The sequence below is a fragment of the Megalops cyprinoides genome, chromosome 13 (genome assembly GCF_013368585.1).
Source record: "Megalops cyprinoides isolate fMegCyp1 chromosome 13, fMegCyp1.pri, whole genome shotgun sequence".
NCBI classification, from domain to species: Eukaryota; Metazoa; Chordata; class Actinopteri; order Elopiformes; family Megalopidae; genus Megalops; species Megalops cyprinoides.
Window position 1 is genome coordinate 5,269,833 of NC_050595.1, and position 19,413 is coordinate 5,289,245.

Here is a 19,413-nt window from a genome sequence, read left to right on the forward strand (position 1 = left end):
TTATCTTCACCGCTCTTTCTTGAGTTTAATGACCATTCAAATTACTCACACCACTACACAATTGTTCATTTTAAAAGTCGACCAACAGAAAGACGTAACTGCTTTTCGGCTAGTAGAGATAAGAAGTAAGAGATTAACAGCGAACACACCCATGTAGACAGACAATCTGTACACCATAAAAAGAAGAAGGAAAAAAAAAGTCTGATGCCTAGTTTGTACACTAGATGGCCTCACTGTTCCCGGACCAAAGAGGCTCCATGTGGCTGTATCCACGGTGGCTCCACCGGATGATGACATCATTCTCGGAGAGGCGACGCTCTTTAGGTGTCTATTTCACAGCCGTATCAGAAATAACCATCGCTGCCTGGTTTTGTTAATAAAACAAAAACACAAACAAATGAAAAGCAGTTGGGAGATAAATTCTACTTTTATATATAGTTAAAAAATGAAAGTGCAGTCTGTTTGATGATGTGCAATACATTCCGTCCGGGGTCCTTACGTGCCCAGGTGATGCCTCTCTTTGTGGCTGCAGAAACAAGATGGCTCCCGTGCTGGAGAAGAAGGTCCTGGGCGCCGCCGGGGCTGGCGACACCCTGGAAAATACCAACGAGGATGAGGAAGGACAGAACTTATGGCAAGTGCTTGCAGGCTCCGCGATTATAGCTTATTTTGTCTCTCAGGGGTGGTGTAGAACTCTTCTTGCTGTGTCACTCCCGGGTGCACCCTGTTTCTGACACCGGCCGGGAATATGTTCCAACTGTATCGCTAGCAGGCTAGCTTGTCAGCGCTACTAGACAAAGGTTTCAGTTGCCACAAGTAGTTTTCGACCTGATAAGAACAACGTAGCCAAAAACAGAAGGGCTTTAGGATGAATCTACAAAAAATAAGTTGGGATGTTAGCTGCAGAGACCGGAGAGCACAATAAGTTAGCTCGATAGCAAGCGACCCGGTTTGTTTCATATTATGAATTCAGTCGAGCTGACTAGCTAACTAGGTCCTTGCCAACAAAGCACGGGCGTTAAGATCTGTCGAATGCAAAAATGTGCAGCTATCCATTTTAAACTGCTTTATAGTATTGATTGTTTAGCTTTAACAGGATTTCTTAACTTGATCATCACCCTGGGATATTGCTACGACTACCTCAAGCTATTTGTTATTGTTTTGACGGGCTACCAAGCCTATTCTGGGCTGTCTACAGCTGTCAACGAGCGAGCTAACGCCAGTTAGCTAGCAGTCAACAAAGGTAGCTGAACGGCATGGCAATTTAAAGCAAATATAACATTGCAAAATGCGATATTTTGTATGTTTCTAGCTTTTGCTTGTTTTTGGCTGCTCGATCAGTTGTGCGGAGTCATGTGAACGGAGAATCGATGTCTATCTATTATTAATGCAGTGTCGCTCTGCCTTTAGGTCCTCTATTCTCAGTGAAGTTTCCACCCGGTCCAGTTCCAAATTACCAGCTGGGAAAAATATCTTGGTTTTTGGTAAGTGTGTGAGTCTAATGCAACCGGCGACGTCTTTTCATTAATTTCGTTTTTCGGTGTGACTATTGATTGAATGGAAAGCAAGAAATTGCTGAATTGCACAAGGGAAGAACCAAACACATGTCCTTATCCAAATATTGATATTGTGACCATGTTGCGATTGTCACACCCTAGACAGTAACGGAAGTACATGATTAATATCTTGATTTGTAAACTAATACATTTGCAATATGACTGGAGGTTAATCTATATCGGGTTTAACTTAGAACTGCTATCTGCCACCGTGTACTTCAAAGATGCAACGAAATAAAATAATAAGGGGCCCCCTGTTCCCCCAGATGACAATCTAGTGAAGTACAATGCCTTGGCAATGCTCAGGAAACAAATATCTTTAAAAGGTGAGAGACTCATTTGAAGAAAGGCTTTTAAAAAAATAGAAATGCTGTTTGCACAGTGAGAGTGAGGTGTGATATAGTGGTAAGGAACAGGGCTTATAACCCAAAGGTTTCTGGTTCCATCCTCCACTGGGCCACTGCTGTTGTATCCCCAGGCAAGGTACTCAACCCACAGTTATCTCTGCGAGTTGTATAAATGGATGAAAATTGTAACCTATGTAAGTTGCTCTGGATAAGAGAATCTGGTAAATGACAATAATGTAATGTAGTGCAGTGCGTTCAGCACTGATAACGGGGTCAGATAGACAGAATTCTGCTGCAGTACCTAGCTGGCAAAGTTTAGTTGCTTTAGTACTCATTTTTGCATTTTGTGCTGTAGCTTGCCAGCGTAGCAGAGCTGAAGTGAAGAGCTCGTGTGAGTCCTAACTGCACTTTTGTGGCTCCACCATTAACATTTTTTCAATCCAGTAATGTTGTGTTCCCTTTGTTTTTAAGTGGAATCATGGTTTTGAACAGTCCCATGCCAGCTATGGATCCTGTATATGTCATGAGCAGCTAGGTAGCTTCGCTCAGATCATAGACACAAATCCCTCTGATCACTTGCATTCATGTTCATGTCATTTCTAGAACACGCAGATGTATCTAGTAGTAGGGGGAGGTGGTAAGTGTGACAAAGTGGCCTGACCTCTTGGTCAGTACCAGTTTTAGTACCGCACCGGTTTTAGTTCAGTCTCTGCTTTTAGGCCCGGGACTGTGACCCGAGTCGGTGAGGTGAAGCGGTTTCTTGTTGTCAGTGTGAAGACCCCTTTGGGTGTCGTTTTTTTTTGCTGTGATCCCGCAGGAGAGGATGGCTCAGGAAAGACCACTCTCATGGCGAAGCTCCAAGGAGCAGAACACAACAAGAAAGGGAGGGGGCTGGAGTACCTGTACCTGAGCGTTCACGACGAAGACAGAGACGGTGAGCTTTGTGCTGCAGTTGGACACCGCATCTGTTGTACTGCTTGAAGGCAAAAAGACCAATAAGCTACACAAGTCGGTTTGAGTATTTTCAGATATTAAATTGAGTGTTTTTTTTTTTTTTTAGCATGTGTTGCATAATTAGCCTCTGATTTCTTTAATGGGTTCTCCAGGAGAAACATAGTCATCTCCTTTAAATTTGAAGTGAGTCACTGTCGTGGGAGGATTAGAACCTTAAATCCTTTTATGTTGTGACAGGTGTAGAAATTTCATCTCACAGATGCAGAGGTCTGTGTCTCTGAAGCTGCATCAGAATAATGAGCAGAACAGCTCATTGCCTTGATCACTAGCTTTTGTTCTGGGAAGCATCTGAGATTCTGTACCTTGTTGAGCTCCAGGTACCAGTTTACATAGTAGTTACAGGGGCTGCTCCATTTATGAGAGTGGCTGGCATGTCCAGTGGGTATTTTGCTGACCAGTCCAGGACTGCTGTAGGCATTGCTTTGGCAGTAACACCCCCGCCCCGTTTCCAGACCTGACACGCTGTAACGTGTGGATCCTGGACGGCGACCTCTACCACAAGGGCCTGCTGAAGTTCGCGGTGTCGGCAGAGTCTCTGCAGGACACCCTGGCGGTGTTCGTGGTGGACATGTCCCGGCCTTGGACCATCATGGAGTCCCTGCAGAAGTGGGCAGGGGTGCTGCGTGACTGTGTGGACAAGCTGAAGATCGCGCCCGAGGTGATGAGGGAGATGGAGCAGAAGAGTGAGTACAGTGCCACTGAGCCGGCCTTGTCTTCTCATATGCACGGCCCCGGAGGCCAGGCCAAGGGCTGCCCACCGGGCGCGAGCAGAATAGCTCAGACTTTCTTAAAGCACTAAGGTGTAACACAAAATACATCTGTGTAGTTCCTTTAATCCATATTAAATCTAAGCACACTTTACAAGAAGGAATGAAATACCAGCCCAGGAATGTGGGTGTTGAGCTGGGATTTATACATGTTCATAATTTATAAATCGCTTGACTTTGATTAGATTTTTTGCATTGTTTGATTCCACACTGGGGCACTGCTGTTTTACCCGTAAGCAAGGTATTTAACCCAAAATTGCCTCAGTAAATATCCAGCTGCATAAATGGATAGTATGTAAAAGTTGTAACCCTTTATAAGCCATTCTGGATAAGAGTGTCCCGTAAATGACAATAATGCAATAATGTAATGTAATGATTGGCCATGGCTGAGTTCTGAAGGAGGCAAGGAAGGGAACACACAGGAGATCCAGTGTCCTCTCAGTATTCTCAGGACCAGTTTATCTTTTTTGGTTGCTGCTGGTTGCGTAGATGGAAGCGGCTTCTTCCATTCCTCATGGTAACTTGCGTGAGCGCATTCGTTCTGTGACTCTTTGAGGGGTGTGGCCAGTCTCAAACACTAACTGATCTGAGATCTGTGAACAGTGGCCTCAGCTGGTTTGAAAATCACATGACACAGAGCATGAAGTGACCAATGGTATCACACCCCCCCCCCCCCCCCTCTGTGTTTTTGACTCAAGAGAGCTGTGTGATTTGAGGCATCTCGGAGCGTTCTGTGTCGTAAAGTGTCAGGGCACTCTGAGGAGTACTTTTGTCTGTTGCAGTAAATGTTGTATTGTCCACTTTGTTCGATTTGAAAAAAAATAACTTCATTTTTATGAACTGGCTTTTTGTGCTCTGGATTTGCATGCTCTTGAAATTTCCCCCCCGAGGGCCAACCAAAACCGCAATCCAAAGAATATCTGTGTCGCTGTAGCTGGGATTTTTCTGTGCAGTTTAGTTATGAAAGGGCCCAGACGCTCTGTGTAAATCTGTACTTGACAGGAAGGAAGGAGAAAAGCAGTGATGTTTTTTGACTCTGGTTTTTTCTTAGCTTATGTTTGGAACAAATGAGGCTAGCATGTAACAGGTGTGTGATATGTTGTTCTAAAGTGTGTGTCAGTGTTGTGTTAAACACTCACGCATGTGTGAATCCGGTGCAAGCGAGGGTTAAAACTCAGAGAGGCGCTGAGAAACCGGACCCCGCTTTGGAAAAGAGGAAGGGGAAGTGCTCTGCTAATAGCACACGCAGTGTTTCTGTTTTTCCCTACGTCGCCTTGGTTTCGTGTTCTGAAATGCCAGCGGCGGTTACGCTGCCCGGTGAGTTTTCGAAGTGACAGCAGGCAGTGGACGCCAGATCGGGGCCTGTTCGCGTTTGCCAGGCCGCTGAACTGCGCGAGACTGCAGTGAGTGTGTGTAACTGGGGCGGAGCAGTGTGTCTGCTGGGAGTTTAAACTCAGGGGCCAACTGACACACCACACGCCCATGGTCTCGCGCTGGTGAAAACGCACCCGCTCCTAAAAGAAAGCCAGATCTCTGAGCCAGTGTAGCGACCAAAATATTCCCTGGATTGTGATGCACACGTACATGAAAGGGCGATGACTCAAGCCAGGAACTTGTGGTCCTCACACCGGCTCTCTAATCTTACTCAGAGGGTCCAGCCCCTGTCTGGCAGGGGGAGGGCAGGAAGTGACATCACTCCGCATTCCATTTGCCATTTACCATGCTTATAAAGGGACCTTAAAAGTAGAGGAAGAATAAGGCCACATAATCAGCTGTGTACTTTGAGAAAAGTTCAGACCACATCTGAGCATGTGCCGGCATGTCACACAGAGCTTCAATAACCAGTTCACTACTGGATACAGACTGATGGCTACAATAGTGAGCGATGTCAACAACCAGAATGACAATGCAGCAGTAATACCAGAGATTAGTGTACTAAGAATGTAACACTGAAGTGCTATGACAGCCGGGTAGGGGAGCCAGGGTGCGGTCTGAAGAGGTGGGTCTTCTGAGACGGGCCCGTACGGGACATTGCCCCTTGGCAGTCCTGGGCGCGGAGGGGGGTACTGCCAGAGCAGGATGTTCTGGTCCCGCTGAAACCGGAGCAGCCATGCAGAATTATTCAAGGAGACTCTGCATCTCTGGCTGAGCAAATATAGCTGGATGAGGTGTGTTTTATTTATAGCTGTCTCTTCTGTGATGCAGATGTCATTACGGTACATAATTTATTTCCTCCGGCAGACGCACTCATCCAGGGAGGCCCGCACAGCTCACAGTTTGTCTTATTTTAATTTTTAACCGAGTTGTACAGGTGGGATTTTTATACAAACATTTATGGGGATGTGCTGTACCCTCGTCCAAGGGTAAAACAGCGGTGGGACACCTGGGATTCAAACCCATGATGCTCTGGTCCGCCTACTGTCAGTGTACTGCCTGAATGGTTAGGCAAAATAGAACTCCTGTGGTGCTGTCTTTTAAAGCTCCACAACAGGCTATGCATGACACATGTGGAACTTTCACAGTTTTTTTTAAATGGACATTAGGTTGTAGTGAAGAAATCATGGTAGGTTTTACATGATCAGTAAAACAAGTCATCAACCTCATTCTTCCATGAATGAATGCACATTCGTGTGTACAGGACTTGACATGCACAACTGGATATTTGCATATCCATGTATAGCGAGGATTTTTGGGTGGCGCCTGTGTTTACATAACATTAAAGTAGGCAAAAGCAAACAATACGGATGCAATGTCTGGTGGTGTTCTGGACAGAGAGCATGACAGCTATGCGGAGAGGCGTTTCAGAAGCCAGAATAGTAACCATAAGTTTGCTTGTTCGAATCTCATATGAGGCACTGCTGTTGTACACCTCAGCAGGGCTTTTTAACCTTAATTGAGTCAATGTGAGTAACAGCTGTATATAAGTAATGTGTAACAAGTTGTGATGTATAGATGCTTTACTGGACAATCTCTTCAGGATCCACACACCACGGAGAACCAAGAAATAATCATTTGAAACAGACATTGATCACTGTTTAGCCTCGTGATGCCGTTCCACCGTGTTAAAAGCTTCAGCTGAGCACTGTAGCTCCTGTAACAAAATCAGAGGAGGCTTGAGAAATATCAGACCAGTGTCATGAGCAGCCAGATCACAATCGAGCAAAACAAAGCCATGTGATCGGGATGCCACAATGCAAATGAAAGGACAGCAGTGTTTCCAGCAGAGAAACGGCCTGTGCCCACAGGGTCTTGCTGTCATAGTTTCCACCGAACAGAAGGCCTTATTTAGTGTTTTACGGCAGAGATTCATGCCTGTTACACCGGAGAACACTGCTGAGTCACAAAAATAATGAAAAAATTCTTTTTTTTTTGTTATTTTCAAATGCCAGTTCCAGCATTGATTCCGAAGGACCTCAGCTGTTGTCTAATTTAGTCTGTCTAATGTTGTTACCATGGTATGTGTCCCTAGATAATGGTGTTTGGCAGGGAGGTAAATGACTACTAAGGTGTTAGGAAACGGTATTAAGGAAACAGTGAGGACAGGAGACTGACCTGAGGACAGAAGTGATCTAATTGGCAGCTGGGAGTCATGACCCTTCAGCTGGTTTGTCTGGTTTTCTTGGGGCGGCTCCTGTGAATGAAACCCTCTGTAACTGGAGCATGGGCTCGTGCCAGTGGCTGTGAGCTCAGAAACTGGGACCAGGGGAGGCTTGTCATCCTAAGCTTAGAATAGTGGAGGTTCATTAACAAACTACAGGATGACAGGCTCCTGTTGATATGAATTTGAGGCCGCTTTCATTTCAGCTGTGGCGTAGTGGCGATGTTATGTATTTGGAAGGAATAATTCTTTTCATCAGAGTGCTTGTGAAGATCATAATGCGTTGTGCAGGTGCCGAAGTGGAAAAGAGCCGGGATGACATTATTTAGAATAGTCAGTCTTATTTTCAGATGAAGGTCGACATAACTTCAGAATCCCTGCACAACCATACATCGCCTGTTTGTTTCTGTTTCTAGTTTTGTCTAGGCCCCTCTTTAGCACCCCTTGTGGTTGGGCCGGTGCAGAGCAGTGTAGGTCAGCCAGATGTATCGCGACATGTGCTCAGATGGTGTTTATATCAGAGAGGCCAGCGTTGCAGGGGAACCGTGTCTGACTAAGGGAGAGGTGGAGCCTCGATGACCTTCCCAGTCATCCTCACAGCATTCCTTAGGTTCCAGCGGAAGTGCGGCTCCCGCTGCTTCCCATGGATATCCAGCTGCGGCTCTGGGCTTTCTACACAGCCACACGGCTGCTGCTCTGCCGTCTGGAAACCCGATCCTATTGTTCTGTGCTTTCACCCAAGCACTTGTTGGGTGTAGGTCGATACCGGCCCCCAGAGCGCTGACCTTGGATCAGTTTCAGCTCGTTTTGGTTCGGTGACAGCGCTTCTTGCATAACGCTGGGAAGAGGATTTAGGGTTGGGCGAGCTGATCCTAGATCAGTGATAGGGGGTGGAAAGCACCCTGAGCGGCTTATTGTCTGGCAGTTGGAATGTCCCATGCTGCTTTGCATTGCTTGGGATCTGCTGGCAGACCGCACCAGGTTAGCACTTTGCTGTTGACTACGCCAGCAGCACAGGGCTGGTATCATATTCCAGCTATAGCCAGGCTTTACTGAAAAACCATTATAAAAATGCTTAGATTGTCGTGTGAGACTGAAGTGTGCAAGCTTAGCATCGGCAGAGTTGGACTCTGTTCTCTGTAATAAACCCCGGTGCAGAGAGCAGCTCTGGAGATGCGGGGGGGCTCTTGTGTCTGACTGGAGAGAGATGAAGCAGAGTCACGCAGTTAGCCGCTGTCAGGACTGCTCACATCAGCCAGCGGTCACAGGCCGCGCTGCGAGTCTGGCCCAGCCTGCGTCTGCTGGGTGCCAGGCAACTGCCCTGCCCTGCCCTGCCCTCGGAGGCTTTGTGAGGACCAGCCTTCATTTTGGAGGGCCTTGAGTTGGGCAGGTCCTCAGCGGGGCAGGCCTTCAGTTGGGTGAGCTTTCAGCTGGGCGGGCTTTCATGTTGAAGCTGGGTGGGCCCCCTGCTGGGCCCGCTCTCAAATAGGCAGGCCCTCAACTTGGCGGAGCCTCGAGCTGGGCAGGCCTTCAGCTGGGTGGGCCTTCATCTCAGCTGGCCTGTGTGTGCAGGAAATGCACAGACACATGATGGGGACCCAGCTCCGTTAGAGCCTGATCCCTGGAAAGGCCTCATCACACCCACATCACCTGGAATGGGGCTCTTCACTAACCCAGTCTATCCCCTCTGGTCCAGTGGGTGGTGGTGTGTAGTACAGTGATTTAGTGGATCTGGTCTGCAAAATACAGATATGCAAATACAGACCTGCATGCATGTCCTGATTGTGTTAAACGGGGCGTGGGTTTTGTTAACCCGCCTGAAGCTGAATGCTTCATTTGGTGTTGGTATCCTTTCATACCAGATAATCATGCCAGTGCCTTCACCTCTCCTGTTTGTCTGCCCACATTAGAAATCCAGCGAGAGGAGCTGATTGGCTTTGGCAGACCTGTTCTATCACAGTGAGTCAAATAAACAGGCCCGTGGGTGGCGGCTCACCCATCGGTGAATTTAACAACAGGCACCTCCAGGCTGCTACCTCGTCTTGACATTTGAGGAAGACCGGTCGAGTGTTTATGTCTAGAAATGTTTTTTGGGGGCCCTCATCCCAGCTAATAAATTCTGCAACCGCAAAGTTGCGTAGAGGTTGTACATTTGCATCGTGGAAATGCTCTGGCCACCGTTTGTGGAGGTGCAGACTGGTGGAATTTTCTAGGTGGGCTCAGTTCATGTTGCAGCGATGCTTTGAAGAGTCTAATAAGAGTCTTTAATCATTGTCAAAAGATATCAAAGCAACTTAGGATAGCATCCACACAACTTCTAACCTCATGTTGTTGCCTGACTATTCACATTTTCACATGTACAGTCATGTACAGCCTCTGCAAATTTGCCAAGGAAAATTTGTAAACTTCCTCAACTGTGACTACTGCAGTGAACGGGTGTATCTCAGAAATGTACCTCTCCATGACATTTCGTTGTAGAGCGTACCGCAAAAGGCAATCCCATCATGCTGTGCTGCAGCAGCGTTTTGTCAGACAGAACATGAAGAATTAAACAGATCCAGTTTAATGCTTGGGTGGCTCTCGCTAGGGTGGTGATTAATTGTCCTGTCTGTACATGCCTGTGATCATAAACCAGGTCTTTCCCCAAACAGCGCTCTCTTTGATATGAAACCCCTTAAGCACCTACTCATGTCAGTAATCTATTTCTTAACACTCCAAACTCTCCCAACTTAGTGCTGTGAATTCCCTGCTCTGATGTAGGATAAGGATGGGTGGGTCCTTCAGTTATCTGCCCCGACTCCATTTTTGTGGGTTATCAAAAGTGTAATTCATAATACTTTGGGCTGCGGTTACAACTTGATGGCTCAATATGAGTATAATTTACTCCACATAACTGAATACTGGATAATTGCATGTCTTTATTAAATAGATGGTATGTAACTGGTCCTGTTTTAATCCCCTTGGTTATAATTGTTGTCTTGCTATCTGTGTACTTCCACATAATTGTGTAATTGTTATAACAGTCCTGAGCATGTTATCAGGAGCAGACTGACAGTGAAAGTTTTAGGTAGAACCTTTAGTGCAGCTGAGGCATTGTATTTATTGACCGCACGATATACTCCTATGCGATTACTTCACATTGAAAGCTCTGTCTGCCAAGCTGTATGTGTTATAATTCACTGGCTCTTTATGAATATTCTTAGAGGTGCGGCCTGAATGTGAACTTCCATATCTAGCATGGACACACAAGCAGCACTGGAACCATGTGTTACCAACTAGAACCTTCCTGGCAAGGAAAGTCTTGCAGCAGGAGCTGAATATCTGGACATTATGTAGAACATCTTTGCTGGATGTGAGATGCTGCAGGTCTGTTGTATTGTACTGATGGGGCCTATCTCTGTTTCCCACCTATATAGTGGTAAAGGACTTCCAGGAGTACACAGAGCCAGAGGACTTGACCCAGGGCTCTCCCCAGAGACGGGCGACTGTGGGCGGGGCAGAGGACGAGGAGGTGCTGCTACCACTGGGAGAAAACGTACTCACACACAACCTGGGCATTCCAGTGCTAATAGTTTGCACAAAGGTGAGTGGCGCCCCCTTGTGTGTCCCCCCCCCAGCAGCTCTACCCCTGTGTTAAAGATGAAACTGGTATGCATATACAGATATGGACGGCCTGGGCATTGTATTACATGGCGGGGGAAAAACATTCAGCCCTATTCTGTCACCCTCCAGAGGGAAGGTTTATATTGGTCTAAGCATATTCAAATGGATTTTTTTTTTGACTTATTGATAGAACAGGGCCACATGTACATCTGCACTAGAAAGCTACACCCCCTGCTTTGTACATTCTGGAGTGCACCTTTGTGAGAACAGACGAGAGGGCATTGGACGAATGGGTGGATTTTGGAACGAGGAGAGGGAGGCGGCCGCAGTCGCAGGCTGGATATGATGCACGGCTGGCCGCTGCATGCTTAACAGGGCCCTCCTGTGGTATCGCCATTTATAAGCTTTTCCTGAGTCATGCAGCACCCCTGGGGCTACGTGCTGTGTGGTCAATGTTCCCATCTTGTGGACACTGTGTGGAAGTGTATCTCTGAGTGAGACAGGGCGGGGCTGGGGCCTGCTGATTTTATTGCTGTTGGCAGTTGGGGGGGGGGGGGGATGAAGGGGTGACAGAGGCAGAGAGAGAGCAAAAAGGAGGGAGGGAGAAAGGCGGGGGAGGAGGGGGCAAGCACTTTGTTAATCAAGATGAGTGATACATTTCCCTGGGAAGGGTGCGGCTGTCTTTGCCTCGGTCATTGTAATGACTTCGTCTCTCTCTCTGGTTAGTGTGACGCAGTCAGCGTGCTGGAGAAGGAACAGGACTACCGGGAGGAGCACTTTGACTTCATCCAGTCTCACATCCGACGATTCTGCTTAAAGTGTATCCTCTCTGTACTTGATAAAAAACCCTTGCCTCTCTGTCTCCACTGCCCACACTTGATGTTAACAGAGAAGTCTTTCTACTCTGATTTAAATTCCCTTAACCCTGCCTGACAGACGGAGCTGCCTTGATCTACACTTCTGTCAAAGAGGAGAAAAATCTGGACCTCCTGTATAAATACATTGTGCATAAAATGTACGACTTCCAACTCACCACACCTGCTTTAGTGGTGGAGAAAGATGCCGTTTTCATGTGAGTGGCAAGTAACTTTGCGAGCCAAGACATTTTCACACATGGACAATAATTTTAACATCAAGCAGTCAGTTTATTCGGTTTTAGTTATTGGAAATATTTGTAGTGACATTTTAAATGAACAGTAAGACTGATGAAAATTTGCTGTGTTACAGTGGAGAATGTCAAACTCTTAAGTGCATGTTTCGTCTGTGGCTGTTTGGGATATTTGAAATGCCATTTACCTAACTAAAGACAGAAACCTCTTGCAGTCCATCAGGTTGGGACAATGAGAAGAAGATTGGAATCTTGCATGAAAACTTCACCACGGTTAAACCTGACGACCCCTTCGAAGATTTCATCATGAAGCCTCCTGTTCGAAAAGTAAGGGAAGCTGACATGGGCAAGCTGGACTTTATTTAGGCCTTTCAGTATTTTATCTGTCATAGCATTTTATTTATTCAGTTAATGGTCTTTGATAGTGTCGTCTAGATTTATCAGTATCATTTTTTCATTTCTTAATGTCCTTGTTTCCCTCATTTCTCTCTCTCTCAGCTGGTTCACGATAAGGAAGTGAATGCGGAGGACGAACAGGTGTTCCTCATGAAGCAGCAGGTAAGTGCAGTGCCACGTGACACCCAGACCCACTCCACCTCTCTCACATGCGCCAGCAAACAGAGCATTTAAACAGGACCGCTCTCACGCCGCAGGCACTAGACAGAGAATCTTTCACAAGAACACGCTAACAGGGTAACAGACATTACCTGGTTCCTTGTTTTTCATTCCGAGGCTCAGTCAGAACACGGTGGCACCAATTACATCTTTATTAGTTTTTCCCAGGCCCTGAAGCCCATGTCTGTCAGATGTAGCCACATGGGGTAGCCAATGGGGAGCCACTAAAGTCCGTTTTGAGTGCCTGTAATTGGTGGCTGAGCCTTATTTCGGAGTGAGCACGCTGGCTTCTTGCCCTGGGGTCTTCAGAGTGCATTTTCCTTTCATGTTGTAGGCTGTTGCGCTCATGGTCTCGGGGTACCTCGAGCGCTAGTGGACGTCACTCTTTCAAACTTACGATCGCTGTCAGCGTAAAGACTTGAGCTCAGCCTCTCTGGGGGGGGGGGGGGGGCATTGCGCGGTCAGCTCGATGGCGATGATACGAGGCAGATTGTGGAGAGGGTTGCTGCATTTACAGTGATTATGTGAAAGTTGGTTCAGACCAGCTGTAACGATAAAAGGGTGGCTTTATTTACAAGCGTGCAGGTGTGGTCAGTTTTATCTGCCACCTCAGATGCTGGCATAATTTGTGTCTATAGTTTGATAGGGTCAGTGTCATTAACTGACTTTTGTGTTCCTGCAGTGTTTAGGCTTTGAATTTGCAGGATTTTTTTTCCCTTTTACCAAATAATCAAAAGAAGAGCATGCGTGGTATGTTTCTGATCGTCCAGTTTCCAGAAATACAAGAGAGATGCCAAAAACAAACTGAGGTTTCCTTGGAATAACCTCATTCACTGCTCGGAAAATGGCTGTTGGAGGGCTGTCCGGCCCAATTTTACATCGAAGAGCTGGCAGCATTGTGTAGAATTGCCGGTTGTTTCACCCCTTAATGGTCTCTTTTTCTCCTTCTAGTCGTTGTTAGCCAAGCAGCCGGCCACACCCACCAGAGCAGCCGTAAGTGAGATGGATACCCGTGACACAGACACCACCAGAACACACTGTTAGGCCATGATCCCGATTGGAGCTGTCACAGCCTGCACCTATAATTTATTTTAATTCCCTGAATTTTTTTTTTCATGAAAAGAAATTAAATTACAAAACATTTTAGCTTTTAGCATGCTATATAACTTTTTGCTTTACCTTCAGTACTCTGAAAGTTTGTATGCATATTAAAAAAATGAAATTTGTAGCGTTTAGTATGCTACGTTTCAAACTGCATTTAATAACAGCATCGGTAGAAGTATGCCCTGTGCAGAACCAGACTCTATTCTGCATCTCCCCGTCCTTGTATCAGCCTTTGAGAGGAGGCTGGTCTATTTCCACACCCTACACCATGAACTGCATTTGAATAATTGTAAGAATTGCTGTCCAAGTAGCTCAGTTTATGGTGTTTTACTGTGCAGTGAAAATAAGCCTTCCTCTTGGCTGTGGTGTAGAGGATCCATAAATTTGCTTACAGCCTCCAGTGAATTTTACTGTCATCGTAATGATTGTTATTAAGGGCATTTCTGCAATATTAATTTGTGATTATGTGCAGTGCTGCTGATGGAGCAGGTGGCCATTGGAAACAGCACAGCTTCTTTTGCATATGGTCTGGTCTGAGAGTGTGACGGTGACAGAAAACACAGAGAATGTCTTTGTGCGCGCGCGTGTGTGCGTGCATGTGTGCGTGCGTGTGTGTGCGCGGGCGTGCGTGTTGCTGGCCCCTCACTGTGTCTGTCCCTCAGGAGTCTCCTGCTCGAACTGCGTCTGGATCTCCTCGACCCACGGGTCGCACCGGACCTGCCAACGTGGCCAGCGTGTCACCCATGACAACCGTCAAAAAACCCGACCCCAACATGAAAGGTAGGACTGCTTGGCTGAGGGAAAAGGGATAGCTTTATGCGGGCTGGATTCGTTAGGCTATAATGAGTGGCTCTAATGTGGATACAGCAGCTGATCATGCAGAAATGTTCTCTTCAGAGAACCTTACATAATCCTGAGCTCCACGTTTTGGGTGTTGAATGTACTTGACTGTCCAAACATCGCCACCCTGTGGTACTCTTTGGAACAATTCCCAAAACAATAGACTAGCACGCCTCCGCCGGCCTTGTTTGTACAAAAAATATTGACACGTTCTCCGTCGTTAAGACCAGCGTGTGAGCTGGCCGCGAACCAGCATGAGTAGATGTGACTTTCCTGAGCGAGTTTCATTTAAAAAAAAAAAAGAAAAAAAAGGCACCTCCCCACTCTGTGCTGGAGCTCTCAGTTCAGCAGGCAGCCGGGCATCCCCGAGCTCTGAGGCTTGCCAGAGCTGCTCTCCCGCTACCGTGGAGACCGCCTCCACAGCATCTCCGTCCTGCTTCGCCGCTCTCGCTCTCGCTGACGCTGTTCGTCTGTTCCCCAGGGGCGGCGGCGAATGAGGGCGTGCTGGCCAACTTCTTCAACAGTCTGCTGAGTAAAAAGACGGGCTCTCCCGGGAGCCCCGGCGCCGGAGGAGGGGGAGCCGGAGGAGCAGGGGTGCAGGGTTCGGCCAAAAAAGCAGGTACGGGTTTCCCCCCCTAGGGTATCTCTCCCTGATCTCACGGGTCGTCCCCGCTGGACCCGCCCCGTCTCCCAGAGGCATACCCTCCGTGCCCGTCCAAAAAAAGAGAGAGGGCGGCGAGCGACAGGGCTCTGAAGGGTTCAAGAACACCCAAAAACGTCCCCACATGAGGACTTGGTGACAAAGTTTTTATTTGCTCACTGGTGATGTCATCAACAGCTGTCTCCGTGCATGTGCCTCACGAGGATTGCAGTGACGTGGGGCATGCCTTTTTCCTGTTTTTTTTTTTTTTTTTAAACTAAAATAAAAACACTAACAAACATGACCATTAATTCATGTGCACGGCCAAAGCGTTTTTATCACCATGGAGGAGAAAAACATGGGATGCATGCAAGCTTGTTTAATTTCATTTGCGTGCACGCTAACATTCGTCATGCCGCACAACCACATCAGCCTGAGCATGAGACAAGCATCAAGCATGTGCACGGTTCGCACCAGCAGCCAGTCAGCAGTCGGGACGTGGTCCAGATGGAAGCTACATGAAATTACTCTCTTCTTTATTCTCTTTTTTTTTTCAAGGGCAGAAGCCGGTTTTGACTGACGTCCAGGCAGAGTTGGACAGAATGACACGCAAACCCGACTCCATGGTAACGGCCAACAACACATCACCGACGGAGAACGAGGCGTGAACACTGCTACGGCATCGTCCATTGAAAACACCACTGAAAATAAAAAAAAAATACACACGGACAAAAAAAAAAAAAAAAAACAACCGATATATATATGACCAAATTCCCAATGTGTACATCAGTCAACGATAGACCGTGATATTGTCTTATATGGCGAGCTGCTGACAGGTATACTTTTGCTTTGGTGGAAAGGCGTGAGTGAGGATATTGGGAAAGGAAGCTGAAGGTGTGACTCGCTTTTTTTTGCAAGGCGTATCAGGTTATGTAACGCACGCGCACTTCCTTCGAGGCTGCCAAGTCCCCTCGTCTCCGAGCTCGGAGTTGGCTTTGAAAACATTTCTACCCTCTCTTTCCATTTTACAGACTAGAAACGTACTGTGGCTTCTTGTTCAGTGGTTCTTATGGAAGGAAAGCAAATGCCGAGATATCATGATCGAAACGGTAAAATCTTACACATATGCAGTCAAAATGAAAACAGTACTTGCAAAGGTATGTAGTATGTAAAAGAGTAGATATATCGTATGATACTGTTGTATTTATATATAAATCCAACCTTTTTATTTTTATTTTTTTTTTTGTCACTAAAATGTTTTAAAGGAAAATCGGCCTAGCTTCTTGACTAACTCTGAACTGCATTCATGCCATGACACTAATGTGACAAGTCTCCAGATTTGTCAATAGCAGGATAAGGATATGCTGCATTCAAAACCTGAAATAAAGCGAATCGAAATCAAAATCTCAACAACAGAGCAGTGAAGGTAGAGCAGTGCGAAGGATTCTGTAAATACAAGCGAATTATTGCAATATGAGCTTCGGTTGTTTCTGTGTAGAACGCAGTTAATTCATCGTAATTATGGAAATATTCTCTGAAAAAAGAAAAAAGAAAATCATTGTCAGGTTGCAAAGTTTAGGATGAAGGGTGGTCATTGAAGGGGCAGGGAGCTTACCTGCTGTAACTATAAGTGCCTGGCACATTGTGCTGTAATATCATAGTAGAGATACATGCCTGAACAACAGGAAAGGCACTGTAGTAGAAACAAAGACTTTTTTTTCCCAATTCTGTTATTCGAGTAATTTATATTGTTTTATCTTTTTTACTACAATTCTGTGGTCCTTGCTGAAGATTGTTTTAAAAGACATTTTTTGCTTACTGCTGTGGCCTAGATGATATTGTTCAGTTGAGCAATAGGAAGCATGCCTTCTTTTTTTTAAAGTAGTGAAGCCACGTGTTTTTAGTAGCTTCTGTAATGTTAGTCGACCGCGGTGATCACATGGAAAGGTTAACCCCGCTGGCAAACCGCATTAATCTCGACGTTGCGTGGCCATACTCTGATCAAGATTATATCACGGTTATAATGGAATAACAGTACTCATAATCCTCATCAAGATGACACGCGGTTAAATTCAATTTTGATTTTTTTTTTTTTTAATAACCGGTTGATATCAGATTTTTAACATGAAACCATGGCACTTGATTTTTAAACATTCCCTCTTTCTACATGATACAGTCACGGTTAATAACCTGTCTCCCTGTAGGAAAATGGCTTTGTGCAAGCACTAAGGAGGGTGAGGTCTGCTTCAGCAGGCAGATGCAGTGATACCTCTAACTTCAATTGTAGAGTTCACCTTTTGTCACTCCTTGAGGTCTCTGAGCTCGTCTCCAGATTGATCTGGGTTCAGAGATCAGCCTTGTCTGACTCCACAGTTAGTGGGTAAATGTTCTTGTAATGTATGTCTTTTAATTGACACGATTGCTCCTACAATATCACATTCGACACTGTGTAAGATATCAAATATGTGTGTTAAGGATTACAGAAATTCATAACCTGCTGAGAACATGTTTGGCTTTTATATAAATTCATTTTCCTGTGCTCTTTTTTCAGGTAATGGACTTCTAAAATTTGATTGCTGAAGTAACATTTTCTTATTTAGTCAAATTAGCTTAAGATGTAACCTGTATTATCTGTAAATGATTTCCCTCTGGTGAGACTTTGACAGTGCCGTTATGAAAGACAAGCGTACTTAAGTGCTTTTTGAAAGAAAATAAAAGAAAACAAAAAAACATACAGTTAAACAGCAACAACAGCAAAGGAAAAGCAGATAATTGGAACCTAGAACCAAAGACTTGGAATGACTGTATTCTGTGTGTGTAGAATTAGTCTCCCATCCGCTTAGCTGGTGGAAATCTCACCTGCCTTTGCCCTGATAATCCATCATTCCAAAACACTTTGTGGTTACTGAAGTGGCACATGTATGTAGTCTGGAAACCTGAGTTGTTCTAATTATGTATAATTTTGCTCTTGAAGGGAAAACCACATGACCAGGAGATGTGCGCAGTCTACTTTCTGTTGCATGAACTGATTTGTTGTTATGAAAAAAGAAAATGCTGCCTGAACTTCTAATTTTGCAGTTGCAAAGCAGTTATATCTATCACTGATGCAGGACATAAAATGGCTGTTGCTTAATTTGAAAGCACAATGTTTGAAAGCTGGGAGTATTTACTTATGTATTCTCAATAAGCACTTGTCATAGAAACCCAGGTCCACAAGCTCATATACCTACATTATATAGCCAGCATTACTGGTGTCTGAGAAGAGTTGACTATGCCTTTAATTTGTCTCAAAAAAGATCAGTCCTCTAACTCTCAAGGGAACATTTGTCCATTTTAATGACTTTCTGAAGATCCAACCGTCCTTTTTATCATTTTAAGTTTTTATTTGAAATGAGTGGATGCTCCTAGTTCTTCAGATGTAATTTATTCATCGGTCTACGACAGCGCATCACCATGTAACGAACAGTATTAAATTCACCTCACGGCTCACATCCTGTTGTCTGCAGCATTAGTTACCGAGGCGAGTGTATCGTATGCAAACGTCCTATCGTAAGGTTAACCGAGTTCTACTATCGAGGCAGAGTTATCGGCAGGATGCAAAGAGCGCGTCAGACTGGTTGGCAGGACCTGAAGTGCCTGCTGTCGGTGTCCGGTGGTCTTGGATGTAACCGAGTGCAAATGCCTTCCCCATGAAAGAGTCGCGCTGGATGAAAGAAATGAAAGAAAATCTGGCTACCATAAAGACATCTGTATGTTTGGCTACAGCTTCAAATAAAACTACATTCATGCTGATGGATTTCAAATTTGCACTTCATTTTTTTCTTTCTCTTTTCCTTAATTCGATTGGATTTCCACAAAAAAAGTAACGAACAACTGGCTTTAAGATTTTGTTAAACTAAGTTGAAAGTGATCGTTCTTCATAGCAAAACCCGAAAAAATTTGCTTACAGCTTTGTAAAAATAAAAAAATGATTAAAAAAAGCTTCAGCTTTGAGTCCTTTTATACAATATTTAAAGATCTTTTTTAAAAACCGCTTGTAGGACTATATATGTGTCCTGAGTCTGTTCAACTGAGTTCGATTGTATGGTTTTACCCTAATGCGGTATGCAGTCATGTGGAATTTTGCTTTTAGTCCCGGTAAAACAAGGAAACACGTCTTTCAGTCCTGGCTTCAATAAAGACGAATCCAGACCATGGCCTCATTTTGTCTTCCTTGCTTGA

General features: G+C 45.4%; 1 protein-coding gene across 3 annotated transcripts; it reads left to right on the forward strand.

Moving 5' to 3' along the window:
* Positions 1 to 529: 529 nt before the first annotated feature.
* LOC118787819 (cytoplasmic dynein 1 light intermediate chain 2-like) lies at positions 530 to 19,376 on the forward strand. 3 transcript variants are annotated; one of them, XM_036543514.1, is made up of 13 exons: positions 530 to 634; positions 1,411 to 1,484; positions 2,721 to 2,837; positions 3,370 to 3,600; positions 10,699 to 10,865; positions 11,612 to 11,705; positions 11,822 to 11,957; positions 12,209 to 12,320; positions 12,492 to 12,551; positions 13,560 to 13,601; positions 14,375 to 14,492; positions 15,034 to 15,171; positions 15,751 to 19,376. In XM_036543514.1, the coding sequence occupies exons 1-13, from the start codon at positions 540 to 542 to the stop codon at positions 15,858 to 15,860; spliced, it is 1,494 nt and encodes a 497-aa protein (XP_036399407.1). In that variant the 5' UTR covers positions 530 to 539; the 3' UTR covers positions 15,861 to 19,376. The 3 variants fall into 3 exon arrangements, with proteins under 3 accessions (XP_036399407.1, XP_036399408.1, XP_036399409.1); XM_036543515.1 differs by having other exon boundaries at positions 15,756 to 15,864; XM_036543516.1 differs by lacking the exon at positions 530 to 634 and adding an exon at positions 1,177 to 1,243.
* Positions 19,377 to 19,413: the final 37 nt, after the last annotated feature.